Source organism: Symphalangus syndactylus, chromosome 7, assembly GCF_028878055.3.
Source record: "Symphalangus syndactylus isolate Jambi chromosome 7, NHGRI_mSymSyn1-v2.1_pri, whole genome shotgun sequence".
Taxonomy (NCBI): Eukaryota; Metazoa; Chordata; class Mammalia; order Primates; family Hylobatidae; genus Symphalangus; species Symphalangus syndactylus.
Genome location: NC_072429.2, coordinates 32,039,074 through 32,064,700, shown reverse-complemented (window position 1 = coordinate 32,064,700; position 25,627 = coordinate 32,039,074). Strand labels below are relative to the sequence as shown.

General features: G+C 46.1%; 1 protein-coding gene across 4 annotated transcripts in view; it reads right to left on the bottom strand.

Annotated features, from left to right (window-relative positions):
- Window positions 1-24,781, bottom strand: part of FAXDC2 (fatty acid hydroxylase domain containing 2) — a 28,905-nt gene extending 4,124 nt beyond the window's left edge. The window contains exons 1-8 of one of the 4 annotated variants that reach the window (XM_055285513.2): window positions 24,416-24,781; window positions 23,990-24,101; window positions 12,356-12,403; window positions 10,325-10,416; window positions 10,103-10,206; window positions 7,888-8,009; window positions 1,071-1,276; window positions 156-261 (exon numbers count right to left, since the gene is read on the bottom strand). In XM_055285513.2, coding sequence (XP_055141488.1) covers window positions 156-261; window positions 1,071-1,276; window positions 7,888-8,009; window positions 10,103-10,206; window positions 10,325-10,416; window positions 12,356-12,403 — 678 coding nt within the window. In that variant the 5' untranslated portion in view covers window positions 23,990-24,101; window positions 24,416-24,781. Of the gene's footprint in view, window positions 1-155; window positions 262-1,070; window positions 1,277-7,887; window positions 8,010-10,102; window positions 10,207-10,324; window positions 10,417-10,544; window positions 10,592-12,355; window positions 12,404-12,913; window positions 13,293-23,989; window positions 24,102-24,415 lie in introns of those variants that run through there. The other 3 variants (XM_063642671.1, XM_055285512.2, XM_063642672.1) reach the window with 3 other exon arrangements.
- Between the last annotated feature and the right edge of the window lie 846 nt (window positions 24,782-25,627).

The window sequence follows — 25,627 nt, the reverse complement described above, 5'->3', positions numbered from 1 at the left end:
CATAGCCTGGCATATGGAAGGCTGACAATAAATGGTAGCTATTTTTAAATGGGAAGAAAAAGGGCCAGTGTGGTCTAAGTTCTCTGCAGGAGACCTTCAGGAAGGTGGTTGGGGCCGTCTGCCCTTTGCTCTGGGGAGGGTAGAGCTCTGCTCACCGCATGCTCTATAGGGTGGGCATAGAGAGAGATCACGCCAATGGGAGCTGTCCACTCGTGGTGTTTCTTGTGGATTTTCTTGTAGAATGTTGGGTAGTGAAGGAGCCTGGGGAAATAGTTAATAGTTAATAACCTGCTGATTCCTCTTTCTCCCTCCCCGACCAGACCATGAGAAACCAAAAATAGGAACTAGGGGTTACATCCATGGAACAAAGTTAAAAACACCGAGACCTGCCTTCAAATTTCAACCCCAGCCCTTATACTGCATAGTTTGGGAGTGGGTTGCTTTGCCTCTCTATGCCAGTTGTATTCGCTGTAAAATGGGATGCTGCCCAGAAAGGATTGAATAAGCAAATGGATGGGAAACTGCCCTGGCTCCCACACAATCAGAGAGGCCTTTTCTCTTCTGGACATTCATTCCTCAGTTGTCCCAAGTTGTCAGTTATGAGACAGCTAGTGGTCTTCCTGTTAACCATGTAATGGGAGACTTGAGGCCAGGGAGTATTTTACTGGCCTACACTCAATGCAGAAGACTGTTTCCTTTTATTTTTTTTCTTTGAGACAAGGTCTTGCTCTTTCGCCCAGGCTGGAGTGCAATGGTGTGATCACAGCTCACTACAGCCTTGACTTCCCGGGCTCATGTGATCCTCCCACCTCAATCTCCCAAGTAGCTGGGACTACAAGTACACACCACCATGCCTGGCTAATTTTTTTAATTTTTTTGTAGAGACGGGGTCTCCTGACATTCCCCAGGCTAGTCTCAAACTCCTGGGCTCAAGTGATCCGCCCACCTCAGCCTCCCAAATTGCCGGGATTACAAGCGTGAGTCACTGCACCTGGCCTCAGTTTCTTTGTTGATCAGTGAGCCCTAGACAGGATGAGGAGCTAGCTGTGCCTCAGGCAGGGCCTGCTCACCGGTGTGAATAGTAGAACAAGACTTCCTCGATCAGCGTGAAGATGGCCAGCTCCAGGAGGAACCAGTGGAAGGTGGGTAGCTCATGGCGGCAGGGGTCTCTCCACCATTTGAGGAAGGGATAGAGGAAGACCACCATGGGGAAAGATATCACGCACTGGTTGAAAAGAACTGTGCGGATAGATTGGCGCAGTTTCACAGGATCCACCTGCCCAAGGGAAGGGAGGAGGGAGATGGACAAGAGTGTGAGAAGTAGGCTCCACCGTGACCTGCTTACAGGAAGTCCTCACTCTGGTTGGATTCTGGGAGAGATGTTGGGACACAGCCAGTAGCTCCTGACTGCCACCCAGCTCTGGGCTTGGAAACGTTGCAGAATAAGGCCCTGGCTGCTAGGCAGGTGAGTAATACCCCTGTCCTTGGAAACTTCAGCAGCCTTCAGTCTGTGTCGGAACCTGCCTTCTTCCTGGTTCTGCACATTATCACCACTACCCTCCCCATTTCTCTGGCCAGGCCCCATGTATTTACAGGTAACTTGGGTAGCCTCCATGGTGCTTGGAGAAGGCTGTGACTTTCTAAGTGATACCCCATTTCAGCTGTTTAGCCCCTCTTCATCAGAGAACCTTGTTCATGATTGAATGCAGAGATCAAGATCATCTGCCTCCTCACGTGGTCCAGCCTCACTGCAGTAGGCCCAGAGCAAAGAAGTAGGTAAGCCGAGGAGCTGCTTATCCAGCTTCTTGACCAACTTCCTGGTTTTCAGAGTGATGCTGTGAAGATGGGGGCCTGCCCAAGCATTTCCACCAGGGTCCACTGTACAGAGCTGGTCCCAAGTGTCCAAACTCCATTTGGCCTCAATACTGCAGCCAGTATTTCCCCCAGAATCAGGAACCCTTTGACCCTTCCCTTTGTCAGAGCACTGGGGCTCCAGGGAGCAGTCCTGTGACCATAGATTACTTCCTGGATCCTGATGAACTTGTTTGGTTAGAAGGGATTTCTCCAAGTTCCCTCTGTGAGCTGGAGGGATTTCTGCCCCAAAGCGAGACAGGGGTTCAAAATGGTCCCCAGCTTGAGGCCTGCCTCTTCCTCCAGCCTTTCCAGGCGCTGCATGCATTAACTGATTTCAGAATTCACTCTTTGTTTACTTCCATCCCATTGCGAGGCCAGGTCTCGCCAGCCTGTTGTGAGAGGACATGTTAGGTGAGGCCATTACACCTTCTGGAAACCTTGACCAAGAGGTTGGGTATCACATCTATTCATTTATTTATTTAACTGATATTTATTGAGCACCCACTATGTAGCACTCAGTGTTCTGGGTGTTGAAAATAAAGCATGAGCAAAACAAAGATTCCTGCCCCCATGGAATTTATGTTCCAGTGAGAAAGGTAGACTAGACACAACAAATATAAAAACATATATATCAGGCTGGGCACGGTGGCTCACACCTGTAATCCCAGCACTTTGGGAGGTGGAGGTGGGAGGATCACTTGAGGCCAGGAATTTGAGAGCAGCCTTGGCAACATCACGAAACCCCATCAAAATTTTTTTAAAAAGCTGGATGTGGTGGTGTGCACCTGTAGTCCCAGGTATTCAGAAGGCTGGGGTGGAAGGATCATGTAAGCCCAGGAGTTTAAGGCACACCAGCCTGCGTGAGAGGGTGAGACCCAATCTCATTAAAAAAAAAAAAGGCCAGGCGCTGTGGCTCACGCCTGTAATCCCAACACTTTGGGAAGCCAAGGTGGGCAGATCATGAGGTCAGGAGATTGAGACCATCCTGGCTAACACGGTGAAACCTCATCTCTATGAAAAATACAAAAACTTAGCTGGGTTTGGTGGCATGCACTTGTAGTCCCAGCTACTCGGGAGGCTGAAGCAGGAGAATCACTTGAACCTGGGAGGCGGAGGTTGTAGTGAGCCACTGAGATCGTGCCACTGAGATCGTGCCACTGCACTCCAGCCTCGGTGACAGAGCAAGACTCCATCTCAAGAAAAAGGCAGGCTGGGCGCTGTGGCTTACGCCTGTAATCCCAGCACTTTGGGAGGCCAAGGCACGCAGATCACGAGGTCAGGAGTTTGAGACCAGCCTGACCAATATGGTGAAACCCTGTCTCTACTAAAAATACAAAAATTAGCTGGGCATGGTAGTGTGCACCTGTAATCCCAGCTATTCAGGAGGCTGAGGCAGGAGAATCACTTGAACCTGGGAGGTTGCAGTGAGCCGAGACTGCTCCATTGCACTCCAGCCTGGGTGACAGAGTGAGACTCCGTCTCAAAAAATAAAAAAAAAAAAAAGCAATAATATAGACAAGAGACGATGGTGAATTGGACCAGTGTAATAGTGATGGAAGTGGTGAGAAGTGGTAAGAAGTGACTGGATTCTGAATTTGTTTCAGAAATAGAGTTAATAGGGTTCCCAGATAGATTGGATTGGAGTATGAAGGAAAGAGAGTAGTCAAGAATGACTCCAAGGTTTTTGGCCTGAGAAACTGGAAGATTGGAATTGCCATCCACTCAGATTGGGGAGGCTGTGGATAGTAAGTAAAGACTTTGGCAGGACGATCAGAAATGCTCTTTTGGACATCATGAATTGGCAATTTCTATTAGTATCCATGTGGAGATGTCAAGGAGGGAGTTGGATATTTCAGCTTGGAATTCAGTAGAGAGTTCTGGGCTAGAGAGAGAATGGTGTGAGCCGTTGGCCTATGGATGGTATTTAAAGTCATGGCACTGAAGAGATAACTGGGGGAATGAATACAGAGGAGAGGACCAAGGCCAGAGCCCATGGGACATTCAGCACGAAGAGGTTGGGGAGAAGAGAAGGAATCAGGAAAGGGACAGTGAAGAAGTGAACAATCAGATGTGATGGGGAGCCGGGCATGGTGGCTCATGTCTGATCCCAGCAGTTTGTGAGGCCGAGGTGGATGGATCACCTGAGGTTAGGAGTTCAAGACCAGCCTGGGCAACTTGGTGAAACCCCGTCTCTACTAAAAAATACAAAAAATTAGCTGGGCATGGTGGCAGGCGCCTGTAATCCCAACTACTGGGGAGGCTGAGGCAGGAGAATCGCTTGAACCCAGGAGACAGAGGTTGCAGTGAGCCAAGATTGCGCCATTGTACTCCAGCCCGAGCAACAGAGCGAGACTGTCTCTAAAAAAAAAAAAAAAAAAAAAAAAAATTGAGGGGGTACCTAGAGAGCAGGGTGTCTTGGAAACCAAATGAAAAAAGTATTTCAAGGCTGAGGGAGTCAGCAGCTGTGGAAATGTCTCTGGTGCTCTAATGAAACCATATCATTGGCGAACTTACCAAAAGAAATGTTGGTAGAGCCTTTTTCTAGGTGTGACACCTGATTTGGAGGAGGTTTATAGAGAAAATGAGACAATGCTTTTGTGATTACTTTAGGAGAGATGCAGGCTGAAGGATTTAGGGGTCAAGTTTTATGATGTCTCAAACTTACTTTCAAATAGGAAAAATGTATAGATGCATATATATTTATATTTTTATATATAAAACAAAAATAAAATCTTTAAAATTGGTGAATCTAAGTGATATGTAAATGCATAATTCTTACATTATTTTTCAACTTTCTGTATGTATTTTTAACATTTTTCATAATTACAAAATGTTGGGGAAAAGAGTAGACAGATGGCCGAGTGTGGTGGCTCACGCCTCTTATCCCAGCACTTGGGGAGTCTGGGGCTAGTGGATCACCTGAGGCCAGGAATTCGAGACCAGCCTGGCCAACATGATCAAACCCCATCTCTACTGAAAATACAAAAATTACCCAGGCGTGGTGGCACACGCCTGTAATCCCAGCTACTTGGAAGGCTGGGGCAGGAGAATTGCTTGAACCCAGGAAGTGGAGGTTACAGTGAGCCAAGATCGCAGTGCCACTGCACTCCAGCCTGGGTGACAGAGGGAGACTGTCTCAAAAAAAAAAACAACAAAACCCAAATAAGAGTGGACAGAGAGGTATTGGAAACTATATAGATAACTCTCTCAAAGAACTTTGCTAGTTAAGGGTTGTTTTTTCTGTTACTTTTGTGTGTGTGTGTGTGTGTGTGTCTGTTTTTTGTGAGACAGGGTCTCACTCTGTCACCCAGGCTGGAGTGCACTCTTTGTTTACTTCCATCCCATTGCGAGGCCAGGTCTCGCCAGCCTGTTGTGAGAGGACGTGTTAGGTGAGGCCATTACACCTAACCATAGCTCACTGCAGCCTCAACCTCCTGGGCTCAAGCAATCCTCCCGCCTCAGCCACCCAAGTAGCTAGGACTACAGGCGTGCACCATCACACCCAGCTAATTTTTGTATTTTTTGTAGAGACAGTGTTGGGTGGGGTATTTTGTCATGTTGCCCAGACTCGTCTCAAACTCCTGAGCTTACGCATTCCTCCTGCCTTGGCCTTACAAAGTGGTAGGATTACAGGTGTGAACCACTCCACTTGGCCTGTTTTTTTTCCTTCTTTTTGAGTCAGTGTCTCGCCCTGTCACCCAGGCTAGAGTGTAGTGGTATGATCATAGCTCACTGTAACCTCGACCTCCTGGGCTCAAGCAATCCTCCCACCTCAGCTTCCCAAGTAGCCGGGACTACAGGCAAATGCTACCTCGCTTGCCTAGTTAAAAATTTTTTTGTAGGCCGGGTGCGGTGGCTCACGCTTGTAATCCCAGCACTTTGGGAGGCCGAGGCGGGCGGATCACGAGGTCAGGAGATCGAGACTACGGTGAAACCCCGTCTCTACTAACAATACAAAAAAATTAGCCGGGCATGGTGGCGGGCGCCTGTAGTCCCAGCTACTCAGAGAGGCTGAGGCAGGAGAATGGCGTGAACCCGGGAGGCGGAGTTTGCAGTGATCCGAGATTGCGCCACTGCACTCCAGCCTGGGCGACAGAGCAAGACTCCGTCTCAAAAAAAAAAAAAAAAAAATTTTTTTTATAGAGATGGGATCTCATTCTGTCGCTTGGGCTGGTCCCGAACTCCTGGGCTCAAGTGATCCTCCTGCCTCAGACTCCCAGAGTCTGAGATTACAGGCGTGAGCCACCACACCTAGCCTGTTTTATTTATTTATTTTTCTTTTTGAGTCAGGATCTTACTCTGCCACCCAGGCTGATCTCAAACTCCTGGGCTCAAGCGATTCTTCTGGCTCAGCCTCCCAAAGTTTGAGATTACAGTAGTGAACAACCACACTTGGTGGGTTTTTTTTGTTTTGTTTTGTTTTGTTTTTTAGATGGAAAAAAACACCACATGTTTGTAATAATCTAGAGAGGAATAATGAGAGAAAGAGAAGGAAAAGAAGATACAAGAAAGCAAAGAGAGAATTGCTACAGCCATTTCCTGGATGTAGTACACGGATAGGGGAGGAATCACCCACAGACAGGAGCAAGGAGAGTTCACCTGTGGTGTCAGGTGGTCAGGCAGAGCATGTGGGTGCAGGTGCTGGTCACTGGCCAATGTAGTGTGCGTCTATAAAACTCTTCTGCTTGCTTTAGTTTTTTTTTTTTTTTTCTTCCTAGAGACAGTGTCTCACTCTGTCTCCCAGGCTGGAGTGCAGTAGCACAATCATGGCTTGCTTCAGCCTTGAACTACTAGGTTCAAGTGATCCTCCTGCCTTGGCCTCCTGAGTAGCTGAGACTACAGACACAGACCACTGTGCCCGGCTAATTAAAATAATTTTTTTTGTAGAGACAGGGATCTCAGTATGTTGCCCAGGCTGGTCTTGAACTCCTGGCATCAAGCGATCCTCCTGTCTCTTCCTCCCAAAGTGCTGAGATTACAAGCCTGAGCCACTGTGCCCCAGCCTGCATAAATTTTCTTTTTCCTTTTTTCTTTTTTTTTTTTTTTTTGAGACAGAGTCTTGCTCTGTTGCCCAGGCTGGAGTGCAGTGGTGCAATCTCGGCTCACTGCAACCTCTGCCTCCCAGGTTCAAGCGATTCTCCTCCAGGCATGCGCCACCACGCCCAGCTAATTTTTGTATTTTTAATAGAGGCAGGGTTTTGCCATGTTGCCCAGGCTGGTCTTGAACTCCAGAGCTCAAGTGATTTGCCCATCTCGGCCTCCCAAAGTGCTGGGATTACAGGCATGAACCACCACGCCCAGGCTTAAATTTTCTTAGTGAAATGGGAAGCAAGGCCCTCCCTCTGCCAGCAGTTAGGGGAGGAGGTGTTAAAGAGGTGTGAACTAGCCATTCAGGCAGTGGGAGAGTAAACAAAGCAGGGATGGATCATAGGAACACCAGGTAGCATTCAGCTCCCCACTTAAGGATCTGTTTCTGATGTCTTAGTTCAGGGGCCAGTCCTTCCTGGAAACAGCCAAAGATTAAATGGCCTCGTGAGGTTCTTTCCTACTTGTGTGCCCACTTGAGGGTGCACGTGGTACAGGAGCACTGGACTTGGTGTCAGATGGGATGAGCCCTGACTCTGTTTCCTAGTAGCAATCTGATCTTGAGCTAGTCACTGGACATTTCTGAACCTCAGCTTCTGCAGAATGCAATGAGATCTTCCAATGTAGCTCCTATGGGTAAAGTGGAGTTGCCTGCCTTCTCAGTGCCAGGCTGACCACAGTGCCATGGGGCACCACAGGTAGGTCCAGAGCCTGGGCCAGGAATCAGGAGACCAGAATATTGGTCTTGACTGGCCACTAGCTGAGTGACTCTGAGGTTGTGGGCAAATTATTTCCTCTCTTTAACCTTCTAAATTGGGGGAGCCTTGTTGCTAATAACTTGGCTCACACTGGCCAGGTCTCTCCTGGGCCAGTGGTGAGAATTCTGAGAGTGTGGCCTTAGCTCTTGCTTTCTGTGCTTTGACCAGGAGAAGTTGCGACAACACTTACAGGTTCATTCTTGCCGACCTGAATTCGGTAGCGAGAGATGAAGTTAGGTTTTCCTGTTGTGTCAACCACCAACAGAAGCCCATTGAAGCTCCAGAAGAAGAGACAAGGCACTTGGATGGCACCTGAGATTGGGAAACAGAAACAGTCAGGGCGACTTTGGGTTCTCGCAGCACGTAGACTAACAGAACATACTTTTTTATGGTGACCGAGGCTTCATCCTAGACATTTCTTTGCCAGGGAGGTCTTAGGGCTTGGGACCAAGGAGTTACCTGTAGTCTTGGGTAGAAACTTGGACAGGCCACTTAAGGAGTGTCTCCATTTTCTTAGCCATAAAATAGGGACAACCTTCAAGGTGGTTGGTGGTTTTCATATAAATACATACGAAAGTATGTTAAGATATATAATACACTCTAAAATAGAAATGAATTCAGGTTGACATTTGGGAGTCTGCACCCACTGAACCCTTTATGAATTGCCAAGGAAGGAGAAGCAAAGGAAGTACTCTGTATGGTATGGGTCACAGTGAGCCCTGGGCTAGGAGTCAGTCAGGAAACTTAATCCCTGTCATCCTACTAACTGAGCAGCAGAACTTCAGGTGTCATCTAGTCAGTATCTCCCAAAGTGGAAAACTCATTGTTCTTTTTTTTTTTTTTTTTTTTTTTTTTTGAGACGGAGTCTTGCTCTGTCGCCCAGGCTGGAGTGCAGTGGCGCGATCTCGGCTCACTGCAAGCTCTGCCTCCCGGGTTCACGCCATTCTCCTGCCTCAGCCTCCTGAGTAGCTGGGACTACAGGCGCCCGCCACCACGCCTGGCTAATTTTTTTGTATTTTTAGTAGAGACGGGGTTTCACCGTGGTCTCGATCTCCTGACCTCGTGATCCGCCCGCCTCGGCCTCCCAAAGTGCTGGGATTACAAGCGTGAGCCACCGCGCCTGGCCAATTTTTTTTTTTTTTTTTTTTGAGACAGAGTCGTGCTCTATTGCCCAGGCTGGAGTGCAGTGGCACCATCTCAGCTCACTGCAACCTCTGCCTCCCAGGTTCAAGAATTCTCATGCCTCAGCCTCCCGAGTAGTTGAGATTACAGGCACACACCACCACACCCAGCTAATTTGTGTGTGTGTGTTTTTAGTGAAAAAGGGATTTTGCCATATTGGCCAGGCTGGTCTCAAACCCCTGACTTCAAGTGATCCACCTGCCTCGGGCTCCCAAAGTGTTGGGATTACAGGCATGAGCCACTGTGCCCAGCCCCATCTTAAATATTTCTTTCTTTCTTTTTTTTTTTTTTTGAGATGAAGTTTCACACTGTCGCCCAGCTGGAGTGCGGTGGCACGATCTTGGCTCACTGCAACCCGCCTCCCAGGTTCAAGTGATTCTCCCTGCCTCAGCCTCCCAAGTAGCTGGGATTACAGGAGCCTGCCACCATGCCCAGCTAATTTTTTTTGTATTTTTAGTAGAAACGGGGTTTCACTATGTTGGCCAGGCTGGTCTCGAACTCCTGACCTCGTGATCCACCTGCCTCAGCCTCCCAAGGTGCTAGGATTACAGGTGTCAGCCACCACGCCTGGCCTCCCATCTTAAATATTCCTATATCCTCGATACAAGTTTAGCACATAGTAACATATATGTCATATTAATAATATAAATAAATGTATATTATATATAATATATATTAAATAAATTGTATATAATTATTATTTGAGTGAATGTATGATTGAGGACATTCACTATTATAGATAATGCTGTTATAAATATCTATGTTTACATGGCTTTTCCTTCCATCTATTTACTTAGGCTTGCTTGGAGCCATTGAAGCTGTCAGTAAATATTTATTGACTGGCCACTTGCTGTCAAGCACTGACTGTACCAGGTACAGGGTACATAGTCTCAGACAAGACAGGGCAGCTCTCTGTGCTTGTGGAATTACGTGTAGAAACAGGATTATTGCTCTAAACGTGCATTCATTTTTCATAAAATATTTCTTATTTTTCTATATTTTGGGAGGAGTCTTAACTTCTCAGCTTCTTTTTTTGGACATCCTGTTTTCAGACTGCCCGCAAGTTTAGTATTCTTTAGGACTACCACTGTTTTGAAGTTCAAGTCCTCATCCCTTGGAATAATAAGCTGAAAAGTCCCAAAGTAGAGAACAAAACAATAGAAAAAGAATTAAGTTATAATCGTGCACCCACACGCTAGGTGCTGGCGGTCTGGGAACCTCACCTATAAAGAAGAGGATCCACTCCTTCCCTTCAAATGTAGTCAGCAGCCTCTCCCACTGGGCTTGCCAAAAGTAGCCAGAAGCACCCCAAAATCTCTGAAGATGCCTTGGAAGAAAAACCATTCAGGTTTCTGGGTGAAGACTAGTGGGTGGACAGCTCCTTCCCCTATGCTCTGCCCCCGACCACCACCACACTGCACCCTAGCTGGGTGGAGCCAACTTACCATGTCACTGAGTTCCAGAAGGCCACAAATGAGAGAAGTCCAGAGCCCAGGATGAAAGCTGTCCTCCTCATAGAGCCCCAGATGTGTCCCTCCTGGAGGAGGGCAGGGAAGTGTCAGACCCCAGCAAGCCTCCTGCCTTTACACCCAGCTCACTGCTGAGGCACAGCGGGAGTGCTGTAGGATCAGCGTCTCAACCAACCAGGAAGGCACATCTGCTGACCTTTTCCAGCTTCTGTGGGAGCCTCTTCCTTATCAGGAGCTCTCAGGCTGTACATGGGTGTGTTTATGAAAATTAGAGCTCAAGTTGGGGGAGGGAAGGGAATTAGCCTGACTCCAAAGAAACTAGCAGGCAATTCTGTCAGTCAGAGGACAGGCGAGCCTCTATCAGCCATAGGATTTCATCACCAGTCCTCTTGGCAAATGGAGATACCCATTATCTGCACATTGAAATCACCTGGGAGCTTAAAAGTCCCAAGACCCAGGGTCCCCTCCAATCCAATTACATAAGAGTCCCTGGGGGTGGAACCTGGGCTCCCCAGGTAATTCCAATGGGCAGGCAAGGTTGAAATAGTCATCATAGCAGCATGTGCCAAAACCATGATGAGGAAATCCTTTCCCAGTCATATAGGCTTCACTGTGTGCATAGGCCAGGCCTATTTCTTCCATCCCTACCCTCCTCTTGCTTTGGAAGAAAAGAGTGAATTGTACACCTTTTCTGACTTTTTTTTTTTTCTTTTGAGACAGAATCTTGCTCTGTCGCCCAGGCTGGAGTGCAGTGGCGTGATCTCGGTTCACTGCAAGCTCCGCCTGCCGGGTTCACACCATTATCCTGCCTCAGACTCTCAAGTAGCTGGGACTACAGGCGCCCGCCACCACACCCAGCTAATTTTTTTGTATTTTTAGTAGAGACGGGGTTTCACCGTGTTAGCCAGGATGGTCTCCATCTCCTGACCTTGTGATCTGCCCGCCTCAGCCTACCTAAGTGCTGGGATTACAGGCATGAGCCACCGCACCCGACCGACTTTTTTTTTTTTTTTTTTTTTTGAGGCAGAGTGTTGCTCTGTCTCCCAGGCTGGAGTGCAGTGGCACCATCTCGGCTCACTGCAGCCTCCGCCTCCGGGGTTCAAGTGATTCTCCTGCCCCAGCTTCCTGAGTAGCTGGGATTACAGGCACCTGCCACCATGCCCACTTAATGTTTGTATTTTTAGTAGAGAAGTTAGCTGGGGTTTTGCCATGTCGGCCAGGCTGGCCTAGAACTCTAAACCTCAAGCAGTTCACCCACCCCGGCCTCCCAAAGTGCTGGGATTACAGGTATGAGCCACTGTACCCCACCAGAACTTGTTCTTTTACGTGGGCCATTCAAAGGTCGCCCTGTGTTTGCTAGACTGGTGACTTTGGGCTTTTCCAGTTATTCCTTTGTTTGGAATTTAAGGGCTCTTTTCAGCAACTTTTCTAGACTCATTGGAAGTTTTAATCTGAGTTTGATCAAACCAAATTAAGTCAAAGTAAAACCTCAATTTCACATACAGGATTAGATATTTGTTCGGGGATGTTGGGTTTTTTCATCTCTCTAGCAGCCCAGGTGAAGGAAATATAAACAGGACAAAGGTCCTCTGTGAAGTGCAGGAAAACGCAGTACAGGAGTTAGCTGGGGTCAAGAGCCAGTTCTCAGCTACCTGCAGAAAGCCTCTGTTGTCCCCAGGAAAGTTATAGAAAGGGGTTTTCCAAAGGCCCAAGGCATAGGGCATGCCAAGGGCTACAGGCAGGAGAGCCAAGAGGAGAAGGGAGGACAGTTACAACACTTTTCAATTCCATAACGCACATTCGCCCTCTGCATTCAGGCAAAGGGGTTGTGGGTAAAAGGCAGTTTGTAGTCACGTGGACTCTGCTCAGTGACTAAAATGAAGACATTACCATGTGTCAGCCACCCCTAAACCTTGGGGCAGATGTTGGATGCATAGCAAGTACAGCTATGGCAAAGAGCCACTGACTATATTCTCACCAGTTTGGGGGCGAGGTGCTGGCATTTACCTGTTTTGACTTTTCATTGTGTAGCATATGTCCAGCTTCTCCCTTCATCTGGAATGAGAAAGCACAGGCAAGCCGGGGAGTTACTTCCATAAACATCTAAGGAAGTAGGGAGTGGAGAAAGTCAAAGTATATGGCTAGCAGTGATTTTTGAAAAAAAAAAAAAAAAAAAAAAAAATAGGCTTGTTGTTCTTCCTGAAACCAGACAAATTGATTTGAAAACTTACATGGAGAGATAAATGTACAAGAATAGCTAGAAAAATGCCAGAAAAGAAAAAGAATGGTGGAAGGGAGGGGGCTACTAGGTCTACCAACTACAAAAAATGTATGATAATGCTTTTTTAAGAGACAGGGTCCCACTATGTTGCCCAGGCTGGTCTCAAACTCCTGGACTCAAGGTATCCTCCTGCCTTGGCCTCCCAAAGTGCTGGAATTACAGGCATGAGCCACTACACCTCACCAAAAATGTATTGTAATGCTTTTCAAAAAACTTATTTATGCTCTCTTCATTTCTCCCTTTTATTAGAGAGCTGTTGCTGTAAGAGAAAAAAATGAACTTACCCAGAACTCAAAGAGTAGTTCTAGCAAGTCGGTTTGGTTTGGTCTTTTTTTTTTTTGAGACAGAGTCTTGCTCTGTTGCCCAGGCTGGAGTGCAGTGGCGCAATCTCGGCTTACAGCAAGCTCCGCCTCCCGGGTTCACGCCATTCTCCTGCTCAGCCTCCTGAGTAGCTGGGACTACAGGCACCCGCCACCACACCCAGCTAATTTTTTGTATTTTTAGTGGAGACAGGGTTTCACCGTGTTAGCCAGGATGGTCTCGATCTCCTGGCCTTGTGATCTGCCCACCATGGCCTCCCAAAGTGCTGGTTTGCTCTTTAGTATTATTTGTTGGTTGGTTTAAAAACATGGACCAAGATTTTTCTGAAACGAATCAACAGTTCTATGGGAAAGAAAAAGGATATGAATATCAGGCATTAACCTCCTTTAAAAATGCAACCTAACAAGAATTGGCTAGAAGGACAATCATTAGAAATATGTCTGAGGGCCAGGTGCGGGCAGCTCACATCTGTAATCCCTGCACTTTGGGAGGCCAAGGTAGGTGGATCATCTAAGGTCAGCAGTTCAAGACCAGCCTGGCCAACACGGCAAAACCCCATCTCTACTGAAAACACAAAAATTAGCCAGGCGTGGTGGTGCATGCCTGTTGTCCCAGCTACTCAGGAGGCTGCGGCAGGAGAATCGCTTGAACCCGGGAGGCGGAGTTTGCACTGAGCGAAGATCGCACCACTGCACTCCAGCCTGGGCACAAAGCAAGACTCCATCTCAAAAAAAAAAAAAGAAGGAAATACGTCTGAGGCTGGGTGCAGTGGCCCACGCCTGTAGTCCCAACACTTGGGGAGGCCAAGGCAGGAGGATTATTTGAGTCCAGGAGTTTGAGACCAGCCTGGGCAAACATAGAGACACCCTGTCTCTACAAAAAATAAAAAAAAATTAGCCAGGTGTGGTAGCACATGCCTGTGGTCCCAGCTACCTGAGAGGCTGAACTGGGAAGATCACTTGAGTTTGGGAGATGGAGGCTGCAATGAGCCATGATCATGCCACTGATCCAGCCTGGATGACAGAGTGTGACCTTGTCTCAAAAAAAAAAAAAAAAAAAAAAGAATACTGGCAATAAATATTTTATGTTTTTATATGGTTGAAATTTTGGACCATATATGAATGTACTAGTTGCTCAAAAATTTTAAATTTAAATAATAGTAATTGAAACTTAGATGACAAATTCTCCTCCATCACTCTGTCATCCCTGGTAGACAGCACCTGTCATTCCCAGCATCTTTCACCCGAGCCTAACTAAACTCACAGACCCAACCACAGACAGCACTCAAGGCAGGCGCACCAGTCCAGAGAAGCTAGCACATGTTATCCCATTGGCCATCCCTATTAGGTAGTGTCATAACCTGGCTGGAGAGGAGCACTACAGATCATCTGGTCCCCCCATGTTACAAGGATGAAAGAACCTAGACAAGAAGAGGCAGGTGACCTCCCAGAGTCTATAGATGATAAGTAGCAGAGCCAGGCTTAGGACCCAGGTTCTAAACTGGACTTTTTGCCACTGATTTCCATCTCTACAGATGTTTTATTCTTTTGTATATGATTGTACTTGGTTTTATTATTCTAAATGCATGTTTACCAGCTATGACTTTAGGAAATAACTGCTCTCCTTTGACCTATTTTTTTTTATTGTTTTTAACAACTAGGAGATGGGGGTCTTGAACTCCTGGCTTCAAGCAATCCTCTTGCCTGGCTTCAAGCAATCCTTTTGCCTAAGCCTTCCAAAGTGTTGAAATTACACCCATGAACCCTTTTTTTAAATTGATTTCTTTTAGGAGATGGGGTCTCACTATGGTGTCCAAGCTGGACTCAAACTCCTGGGCTCAAGGGATCCTCCTGCCTCAGCCTTCTGAGTAGCTGGGACTACAGGTGTACACCACCATGCCTAGCCTCATTCACATGTCTTTTTTTTTGAGACAGGGTCTTGCTCTGTTGCCCAGGCTGGAGTGTAGTAGCATGATCATGGCTCACTGCAACCTCTGCCTCCCAGGCTCAAGCCTCCTAGACTCAAGCAATTCTCCCACTCCAGTTTTCTGAGTAGCTGGGAATACAGACTACAGGCACATACCACCATACCCAACTAATTTTTGTATTTTTTGTAGAGACAGTGTCTTACTACATTGCCCAGGCTGATCTCAAACTTGTGAGCTCAAGCGATCCTCCCGCCTCGGCCTCCCAAAGTGCCAGGATTATAGGCATAAGCCACTGTGCCCAGCCCACATTTTTTACAGATTACTTAGACTGAAGAAAGGAAGAGAGAATGGTGACCTATAAAGTGTCTTTCAGTATTTGAGGAGTTAGGACACCAGAAGGAGGTGATAAGCAAGCTCTTATCATTACCACTGTGAGTCCCATTACAGCAGGAGGGGTACAGTTGGCTCAGAGGAAGAGCCTCTCAGGGAGAAATACCGAGGCATCTGATATCCTGCCAGGGAGACAGTGTCTGACCTGAGAGAAGGCACCAGGATGTTTGGTGTGGCGTAGGCCTAACCCCCACCTGGAGGCAGGGGAATGGGTTTCAGACACTCTAGATAATACAGGGCCCTGTCCACACTCCTAGGCCTGCTTTACCCATGCTCCTTTCCCCTGCTCCCTTCCCAAACATTCCTTGACTGACAGCAAGGGAAGCTACTGAGGCTTGTAAGTGTGCCGTTTCTGCCTCAATGCAAGTTCTAGGAAAACCAGAAAAAGAATTTAGTAGAGTGCAGCTGCAGGCGTTCCTTCACTCCAGGTTCTGATACTGAATGGCGGCTGGGATTCCTTTGTGGACTTGGGGGTTAGAGGGTGCTCTGTAGTCATATTCTGCACCGCCTGAGCTTCCAGAAGACAGCTGAGCAAGCATTTCAGGATGGTAAGTCTCAGCCTAAACCTATTGTAAACACCCTTGCCCCACAACTAGGACAACAGACATTATTTAATAAATTGGGCTTATGAAGATTCCAAACAATTATTCTTTAAATAATGATTTTCTCCACCCTCATTGTCTTAAGCAGTTCCTGTGACTTGATTCTGAGTTTGGCCCACATCTCCAAGGTGGATAAGGGTCCCTTCAGAGAAGCTGCCCTTCACACAGTGCTAGGATTCTGGGATGAGGCAAAGTCATATTCTTTTTTTTTTTATTTTTTTTTTTTGAGGCAGTCTCACTCTGTCGCCCAGGCTGGAGTGCAGTGGCACGATCTCGGCTCACTGCAACCTCCAACTCCCCCGTTCAAGCGATTATCCTGCCTCAGCCTCCCAAGTAGCTGGGATTACAGGGGTCTGCCACCACGCACAGGTAATTTTTTTGTATTTTTAGTAGAGTCGGAGTTTTGCCATGTTGGCCAGGCCAGTCTCAAACTCCTGATGTCAGATGATCCACCTGCCTCAGTCTTCCAAAGTGCTGGGATTACAGGCATGAGCCACCGTGCCTGGCTTGTGTCATTTTCAGCCTGGCACTTTGTTTGCTGTCTGGAGTCCCAAAAAGCATGGATCATTAAGCACAAGAGAGGTAGTGGTGTTAGGTACTTTTAGGGCTAAACCTATCAAATGTTTCATTTCCCCCACTCTTTTTGTTTGTTTGTTTTGTTTTTTTGTTTTGTTTTGTTTTTGAGATGGAGTCTCACTCTGTCACCTAGGCTGGAGCATAGTGGCACAATCTCAGCTCACGGCAACCTCCACCTCCTGGGTTCAAGCAATTCTCCTGCCTCAGCCTCCCTAGTAGCTGAGATTACAGGCATGCACCACCATGCCCGGCTAATTTTTTTGTATTTTTTTTTTTTTTAGTAGGGATGGGGTTTCACCATATTGGCCAGGCTGGTCTCTAACTCCTGACCTTGTGATCCACCTGCCTCGACCTCCCAAAGTGCTGGGATTACAGGCGTGAGCCACTGCACCCAGCCGTTTGTGTGTGTTTTTTTTTTTTTTTTTTTTTTTTTTTTTGAGACAGAGTCTCGCTCAGTCACCCAGGCTGCAGTGCAATGGTGTAATCTCGGCTCACTGCAACCTCTGCCTCCCAGGTTCAGGCAATTCTCCTGCCTCAGCCTCCCGAGTAGCTAGGATTACAGGCACGCACCACCATGCCCAGCTAATTTTTGTATTTTTTTTTTTTTTTAGTAGAGACGGGGTTTCACCATTTTGGCCAGGATGGTCTCAATCTCCTGACCTCGTGATCTGCCTGCCTCGGCCTCCCAAAGTGCTGCAATTACAGGTGTGAGCCACTGCGCCCAGCCCTTTTTTTAAAAAAAAAAATAGAGATGGGGTCTTGCTATGTTGCTGAGGCTGGTCTCTAACTCCTGGGTTTAAGAGATCCTCCTGCCTCAGCCTCCCAAGCACTGGGATTACAGGCATGAACCACCAGGCCCAGCTCAAATATTTTAATGACAAGGAACCAAGTGTCAAAAGAAACACCTCAACTTGGGAAATACTTGGGAGATCTAAATGTCTGCAAACCATTTGAAAACAGGCAGCGCCTTCATGTCAATGTGGATTTCCCTCTTCAGTGTTTGTTAGGAAGTATAAAAGGTTCTGTTGACCCTGTTGAGATAACCATCCTGTTTGGGAAGGGAGTAGAGAGGATTTGGGGTTTGTTTGTTTGCTTTTCAAGCTTACAGAACTCTTTTTGCTGTGCCATGCCACAGGGAACTTCATTCACAAGTCCCAGTCTCCTAGCCTTTTCCCTGTCTTATCAACTCCATTATCTTTGCTAAGAGCTTGCAAAGCAAATGAGACATGGCCTTTGATCTTTAGGAGCTCATCAATTCCTTCCAAAAACATTTATGAACTTACTATGTGCAAGGAGCTGTAGAAAGTGCTGAAGATGCAAAAATGAGAAACTCTCAATCTGGATACATATTCATCATTCCGAAATTTTTATCCAAAGTACTGGGCTAGAGGTCTATGCCAGAGCTAAGAAACTACTAGACAGGTAGGAGATCTGGTACACCAAGAAATCTCTAGGAAGACAGTGTCCAGGCTTTCTTCATGCTCTTGGATACATGGTCTCCAACTTCAAAACTGAAACTTTCTTCCCAGACTGCATTTTAGCTTATCCAAAGAATGCTGTTTTTAGTCAGACCATAGTTAAACAGGATAGAAGAGAAAAAAATGTTTAACAGTCTGCCACATGAATACCAAAATAGCCACTGAAGACATTCCTTACTCCATTATTTAGTTGTTAAAGAAGCAGTATACTTTTTATGAGGATATAGATGATGATTCCAATAAAGAAATAAGTTTGGCTGGGCACGGTGGCTCATGCCTATAATCCCAGCACTTTGGGAGGCCGAGGCAGGAGGATTGCTTAAGCCCAGGAGTTCAAGACCAGTCTGGGGTCGGGTGCAGTGGCTCATGCCTGTAATCCTAGCACTTTGGGAGGCTGATTGTTTGAGGTCAGGAGTTCAAGACCAGCCTGGCCAACATGGCAAAACCCTACCTCTACTAAAAATTAGCTGGGCATGGTGGCGGGTGCCCGTAATCCCAGCTACCAGGAGGCTGACACAGGAAAACTGCTTGAACCCAGGAGGTGGAGTCTGTAGTGAGTCGAGATTGCGCCACTGCACTCCAGCCTAGGCAACAGAGTGAGACTCTGTCTCAAAAAAAAAAAAAAAAAAAAAAAGACCAGCCTGGACAACACAGTGAGACCCTGTCCCTATAGAAAATTAAAAAGATTAGGTGGGACGATCACTTGAGCTGGGGAGGTGGAGGCTGCAATGAGCTATGTTTGCACCTCTGCATTCCTGCCTGGATGACAGAGCAAGATCCTGCCCCCCCAAAAAAAGAAACAAGTACACATAGAGACTGAGTCAGATAAAGACCAAAACTGAAATAAGTGCACAGAAGTTTTGCCTCTCTGGAAGAAGTGGTATGCTTTCTTACGGTGTACAAAGAAAATTGGACAATCCATTTTTCCCCCTCTTTTTAAAGCACCTGTTTATTTTCTCTACAAATCACACCTTTCCCACCAAAATGATATAGGTTATTGTCTGATGGTTTCTCATCAGTTTTTATTTATTTGAAGCTGTTCTATATATCCTTTTATTGGAAACTACCTCAAACCCTTTTGACACATAGGCTGGGTATAAAGTATAAATAAACAGAATCAGATATTGAAATTAAAAACAAAAACCCAGAGGAACTAGGATGACTGTCAGTACAATAAGATCTTGGCTCTGGAAGAAGGCAGCTCTGGTTCACTCTACAGGGCAGAGTGCTGATCATGCCCACTGTGTCCATGTTATGGAAACTGGGTATTGCTCAGACTGAGTGATTAGGGGCTGATAAGTATGTTTGACACTGGACTCCTATGCTCCACGTACGCCTTCTGGCCAAAGGGAAAATGACTGCTTACTTTCTGGTGGTGAGAAGGCTTCTTGGCTGTAAGAGCAGCAGCATTTATCTGTTGACATCTCATTTCATTAGAACCAACGAAGCATTTCCTGACATGTCGTTTATTCTTTAGTTACGCCAATATGGCCATATGCTATCTCCAGAGATACTTATCTAGGTGCTGAGTCCTCCAACTGTATTGTTCTGCTGAATATTTTATGCCAAAGCAGCTTGCTTTCTGTGCCTCTCTGCCTGCCTGCAGACATGTTTTCAGTTTTACATGAACATGGTCAGTCAGAAAGGTTCTAGGGGAGACCTCAAACATGGTAGGCAGTGGGTCTTCACCCAAAGAAGCTCCTTAACACTGTTTGCTAATGATAGTGTTCAAGTTAGAAATTTTGGCAAATAAAACTAGCAACAACATTTACTAATACACTGAAGTACCATAGTCATTACTTTCTGTGACTTGACTAATTCTTTTTTTCTACCTTTTGGAGTGTGCCGTCTTAAGAACTGGAAGTTGGACTGGGCATGGTGTCTCATGCCTATCATCCCAGCACTTTAAGAGGCTGAAGTGGCAGGATCGCTTGAGTCAGCCTGGGAAACATAGTGAGGCCCTGTATCCACAAAGTATTAATATAAAAAAAATCAGCCAGGTGTGGTGGCTCATGCTGCAGTCTGGGCCACAGAGCAAGACTCTCAAAAAACAAAACAAAAAACAAAAAAACGAACTGGAAGTTGTATTAGAGCTCATCTATTCAGATGCCCCCATTTTCCATCTGAAGAAATGGAGGTGCAGAGATATTTAGTATTTGGCTTCAAATTGGACACCTATTTTTTTTTTTTTTTTAGGTGGAGTCTTACTCTGTTGCCAGGCTGGAGTGCAGTGGTGTGATCTCGGCTCACTGCAACCTCCGCCTCCCGGGTTCAAGCAATTCTTCTGCTTCAGCCTCCTGAGTAGCTGGGATTACAGGCATGTGTCACCACGCCCAGCTAATTTTTGTATTTTTTTTTTTTTTTTTTTTTTTTTTAAGTAGAGACAGGGTTTCACCATGTTGGCCAGGATGGTCTCGGTCTCCTGACCTTGTGATCTGCCTGCCTCAGCCTCCCAAAGTGCTGGGATTACAGGCGTGAGCCACTGCACCCAGCCTGGACACATATTTAGTGGCAGAACTTGAACTCAGTGCTCATTATACCAACTGAGACTACAAAAGTGTAGAATACATTGATGCCAAAGAACACAGGGTGAGTGTGAGGGACTGAAAGGGACATAAAAGCATAAGATTGGCCTGTATTAGCCATGAATAGTGAACTAGATAGTGTGTGTGTGTGTGTGTGTGCGTTTTAATGCCAAAGGACACGTTTTCTCTAAAGTACTAATTATTCTTTCAAGAAACATTTATCAGATGCCACAGACAATGCTAGACACAGGGGATAGAAAGATGAATAAGACATGCTTTTTGCCCTGTTTTATAAAATCGTATAACTTTGATTTTCCAGAGAAAGTAGGAGGATAATGGCATACTTATTTTAGAATGGAATGCATTCGGAGGACAGAAAGAAATGAAGTGCACTAAGAGTAAAGATTTTTTAAACATTTATTATTTTTTTTAATTTTTAGAGATGGGGTCTCACTATTTTGCCCAGGCTGGTCTCAAACTCCTGGGCTTAAGTGATGTTCCCACCTCAGCCTCCCAAAGTATTGGGATTACAGGCATGAGCCACCATGCCTGGCCAAAGATTCTAATATTTTACAACAATGAATGGATACTCCCTTAAAGTGAATTTGATATTCTATTGTGAGTTTATCCAAATTTTATTTATTTATTTATTTAGAGACAGGGTTTCACTCTGTCCAGGCTGGAGTGCAGTGACCCAATCATGATTCACTGCAGCCTCGACTTCCTGGGATCAGGTGATCCTCCTGCCTCAGCCTCCCTAGTAGCAAATTAGATACTTTTTAGTGTGGTTCTGGTTTTTTGTTTGTTTTTTAGTGTGAACCAAGGATTTCATTTATTTTTTAGAGATAGCATCTTGCTTTGTTGCCCAGACTGAAGTGCAATGGCTCAGTCATAGCTCACTGCAGCCTCAATCTTCTATGGTCAGGTGATCTTCCCACCTCAGTCCTCTGAGTAACTGGGACTACAGGTCTGTGCCACCATGCCGGGGAATTTTTAAAAAATTTTTGTAAACATGGGGTCTCCCTATGTTGCCCAAGCTGGTCTTGGACTCCTGGGCTTAAGCGATCTTGGTCTCCCAAAGTGCTGGGATTCCAGGCATGAGCCACTCTGCCCTGCCTATGTGGTTTTGTTGAAAGCGGATGATTCTCAGTATGCAGGCTTTTTATTAAAGAATCCTCAATCTAGATAAATGACACAGTGAAGCTATAGCTAATGTTTACAACTTCAAGAATCTGAGTAAAGGACATGGGAATAAGGTGAGGCTGGAAGGAATATAGACGGTTTAATCTTGAATTTTATTTGTCTACAGCCCAACTCTTTCAGATTTTCTTTTTTCTTTCTTTTTTTTTTTTTTTGAGATGGAGTCTTGCTCATGTTGCCCAGGCTGGAGTGCAATGGCATGACCTTGGCTCACTGCAAGCTCCACCTCCCAGGTTCACGCCATTCTCCTGCCTCAGCCTCCCGAGTAGCTGGGACCACAGGTGCCCGTCACCACGCCTGGCCAATTTTTTGTATTTTTAGTAGAGACAGGGTTTCACCATGTTAGCCAGGATGGTCTCGATCTCCTGACCTCGTGATCCGCCCGCCTCGGCCTCCCAAAGTGCTGGGATTACAGACGTGAGCCACCATGCCCGGCCTACTGAATGTTCCTATTTTATAGATATAAATACATCACCTTTATGTGAATGTGTATTGTTTTGTAAATAACTTATAAAATTATTGAGACGATTTACTCTTAGAGGGGGGAAAAAAATACCTCATGTTCATCTGGTCTACCCCTTCCATTTTATAAGCTAAGAAGGAAACCCTAGATAGTAGAAGTGACTTGCTCCAAACTCCACATGGTTTCTGGCAAAATCTAGGCTTCTTAACACTTTGCCTAGTGCTGTATGTATTTTGGGAATAGCATAAATTCTATTTCACAAGAAATGACACAGGGAGAGGACAACTGACCCAAAGATTAGAACTCCCCTTACTTCAGCCTCTGCTCTCAGACTGTATGCTAGGAAAAAGCTGAGCAGTCGACCTCCAGGGCTGAGGAGACTGACCTGTAATGTAATTACACAGTTTAAAGCCTCTGGTGAAGAGGGTTTTGAGGAGCTGCTATGACTCAACATCTGTACTAATCTGAGGCTTATATAGAAGATAGAGTGGCCGATACTCATTTAAGAAGATGAAATGCGGCCAGGAGCGGTGGCTCACGTCTGTAATCCCAGCATTTCGGGAGGCCGAGGTGGGCGGATCACCTGAGGTCGGGAGTTTGAGACCAGCCTGGCCAACGTGGTGAAACTCCGTCTCTACTAAAAATATAAAAATTAGCTGGGTGTGGTGGTGCACGCCTGTAATCCCAGCTACTCTGGAGGCTGAGACAGGAGAATCGCTTGAACCTGGGAGGCAGAGGTTGCAGTGAGCCAAGATCATGCCACTGCACTCCAGCCTGAGCGCCAGAGCGAGAGTCTGTCTCCAAAAAAGAAAAAAACAAAAACAAAAAAAAAACAAAGATGAAATGCGGCTGGGCATGTTGGCTCATGCCTGTAATCCCATAACTTTGGGAGGCTCAGGTGGGTGGATCACCTGAGGTCAGGAGTTGGAGACCAGCCTGGCCAACATGGTGAAACCCCATCTCTACTAAAAATACAAAAATTGACCAGGTGTGGTGGCGGGCACCTGTAATCCCAGCTACTTGGGGGGCTCAGGCACAAGAATCGCTTGAACCCAGGAGGTGGAGGTTGCAGTGAGCTGAAATCACGCCGCTGCACTCCAGCCTGGGTGATAGAGCGAGACTCCGTCTCAAAAAACAAAAAACAAAAACAGAAGATGAAATGCATGAAAGGAAAGGTTAAAAATGATTCCCATGGGCCAGTTTTAGTAATACTCTCTTCACTCCTTTTGCTGCATGGTACTTGCACCCTTTGAGCTTACTGTTCTGCTTGATTGCATGTCCATGAGGCCGAGAACCTGCCTGTCTTGTTTACCACGAGATCCACAGAATCAAACCCAAGCCTGGCATGTAGCAGATACTCAAGAAGGATTTGCCGAATAAATAAGAGATACACGAATCAAAAGCATTGCTTTTTGCCCTCAAAAAGTGTTCAACATTTGCTATGGAACATTTTAGCGCCATTGCCTTGTGCTAATTACTTTCCTAACTAAAGTTAGAAGCTGATGCTCAGTGCATCTGTGTTTTAGCAAATTGAATTGAATCTGTATATCCCACTCAAAGAAATTTAATTGGAATTGCACATGAAACTGAAGCAACCCACAAATCAGCATCTTGTCTTGCTTGCCTTAAGCCCCAGAAGGTCCTGAAAGCCACTGTTCTATTGTTCATCTCCATCTGCACACTTTACTATATGCCCTTTACCCAATAACCTTCGTGGAGTGTTTCCATAGGTACTATCAAGCCACTAACAATTTCACAACTGGAGCCACTGTCGGTAAATCCAAGTATGTTGCATCAAAACAGTTTCGACCTACTTGTCTAGCTCATAGCCCACACATCTATCCAGAAATTTTAAAACTGTTGTATTTTGCCCCATACCTTCCAGGCGATGGCATATTAGAGATGAGAAGCAATTAGGCAGCAGTTGCTTCCCCACAGTCTCTTCCAGTTTGTTCTGTCTCTCATTTGAGTTCTGACTTAGGAGTTGCTCCTTTACATGGTTTTAAAGTCAAACAATTACTTGTCCATTACAATCACCTGTCAATTGCTAGAAAAATTAGACTACTGAGGAGGTAGATGGTACAAACACAGGCAGAAAATACAGACATTAGTAAGAGACAAGGAGGCGACTGCACTACAGAAATGTCCTAGGACACTGTTTGGAGGCAAATCTAACCCTGCCATAAGTAGAGAGGACAGGGTGGTGGCAGAGGTGGGAAGAGTGTATTTTGCCCTTACTTTAAGTGAACTTGGACATGTCCTGACCTTTGCAAACACCACCCCTCCCCCGTAGTTCCCACTTACCTCTGCAGTGGGCGGTGTCCAAACTCCTCTGAGGTTCTTTCACAAGTCAAATCTAAGTTCCCTTCCCTTTCAGCCCCCGCCTTGGTGGCTGCTGCTGCTGCGGCTGTGCTGCAGGCTAACCTTGTTTTTGTTCGGGTGGGAGGTTGGCCATGGTGATCTCATTACAGAGCTGCGTACTGGCTTGGGCCAGGCACGTGATGAAAAAGTTTGGGTCTGTGTGGGCTGGAAACAAAACACCCTTCTTTCCAGAGGGCATGTCCTTAAAGCGGAAAGGAAATCTAAGCTCAAGCAGGAACTTGAAAAAAGTGCATGTGGCCAAACTCTGGGCTTCCCTCCCCCTGCCCCCTTTTTTTCTTTTAAAAAATTTTCTCCATCATCTGCAACTTAAGAAAATGTCGCTGTCCCACAGGAGGAGGCAGATTCAAGAAAAGATGTGGGTGTCAGATAATGGCAGGTAGTACAAGTTGATAAAAAGGTGACAGAGACCAGAGGATCTCATTTTCTTTTTTTTCATTGCTTCTTTTCCTGTGGAGGGCAGGCAAGGGAGGAGAGATGCATCAGCTATTTCTAGTGAGTCTAGATGCAGGAAAGGCACGCCTGTGGAGGATGAATTTGCACTGTGATTGAAATAGGGGAACTTAGGATACAGGACCCATGACATGAAGTGAGGAGCACTTTGGAAAAAGAGCTGCTTTTAAATTTCTGAAAACTTTTTAAATAAGCAAATGTGCAAATGATATAAAATACAATAGGGTCAAAAGAATGTACAACGAAAAGTCTTTTTTTTATTTCTCCTCAGTCCCCTTTTTTTCCTCCCAAGAGACAACCTCTGTGACCAGATTTTTGTATATCCTTCCAGAGCTTACATATGTAAATAGAAACGTGTAGGCCTTGTGCTTCTCCTTTAGCAACAGCACCATAGTATGTTTGTTGTGCACCTTGCTTTTTCCACTTAACAATCAAACATGGAGATTGGCTGGGCATGGTGGTGCTCACCTGTAGTCCCAACTATTTGGGAGGCTGAGGTAGGAGGATCACTTGAGCCCAGGTATTTGAGACCAGCCTGGGCAGCATAGGAAGACTCCTTTCTAAAATAAACAAAACTCAGAAACTTGGCTGGGCATGGCGGCTCACACGTATAATCTCAGCACTTTGGAAGACCATGGCGGGAGGATCACTGGAGGCCAGGAGTTCGAGACCAGCCTGGGCAAC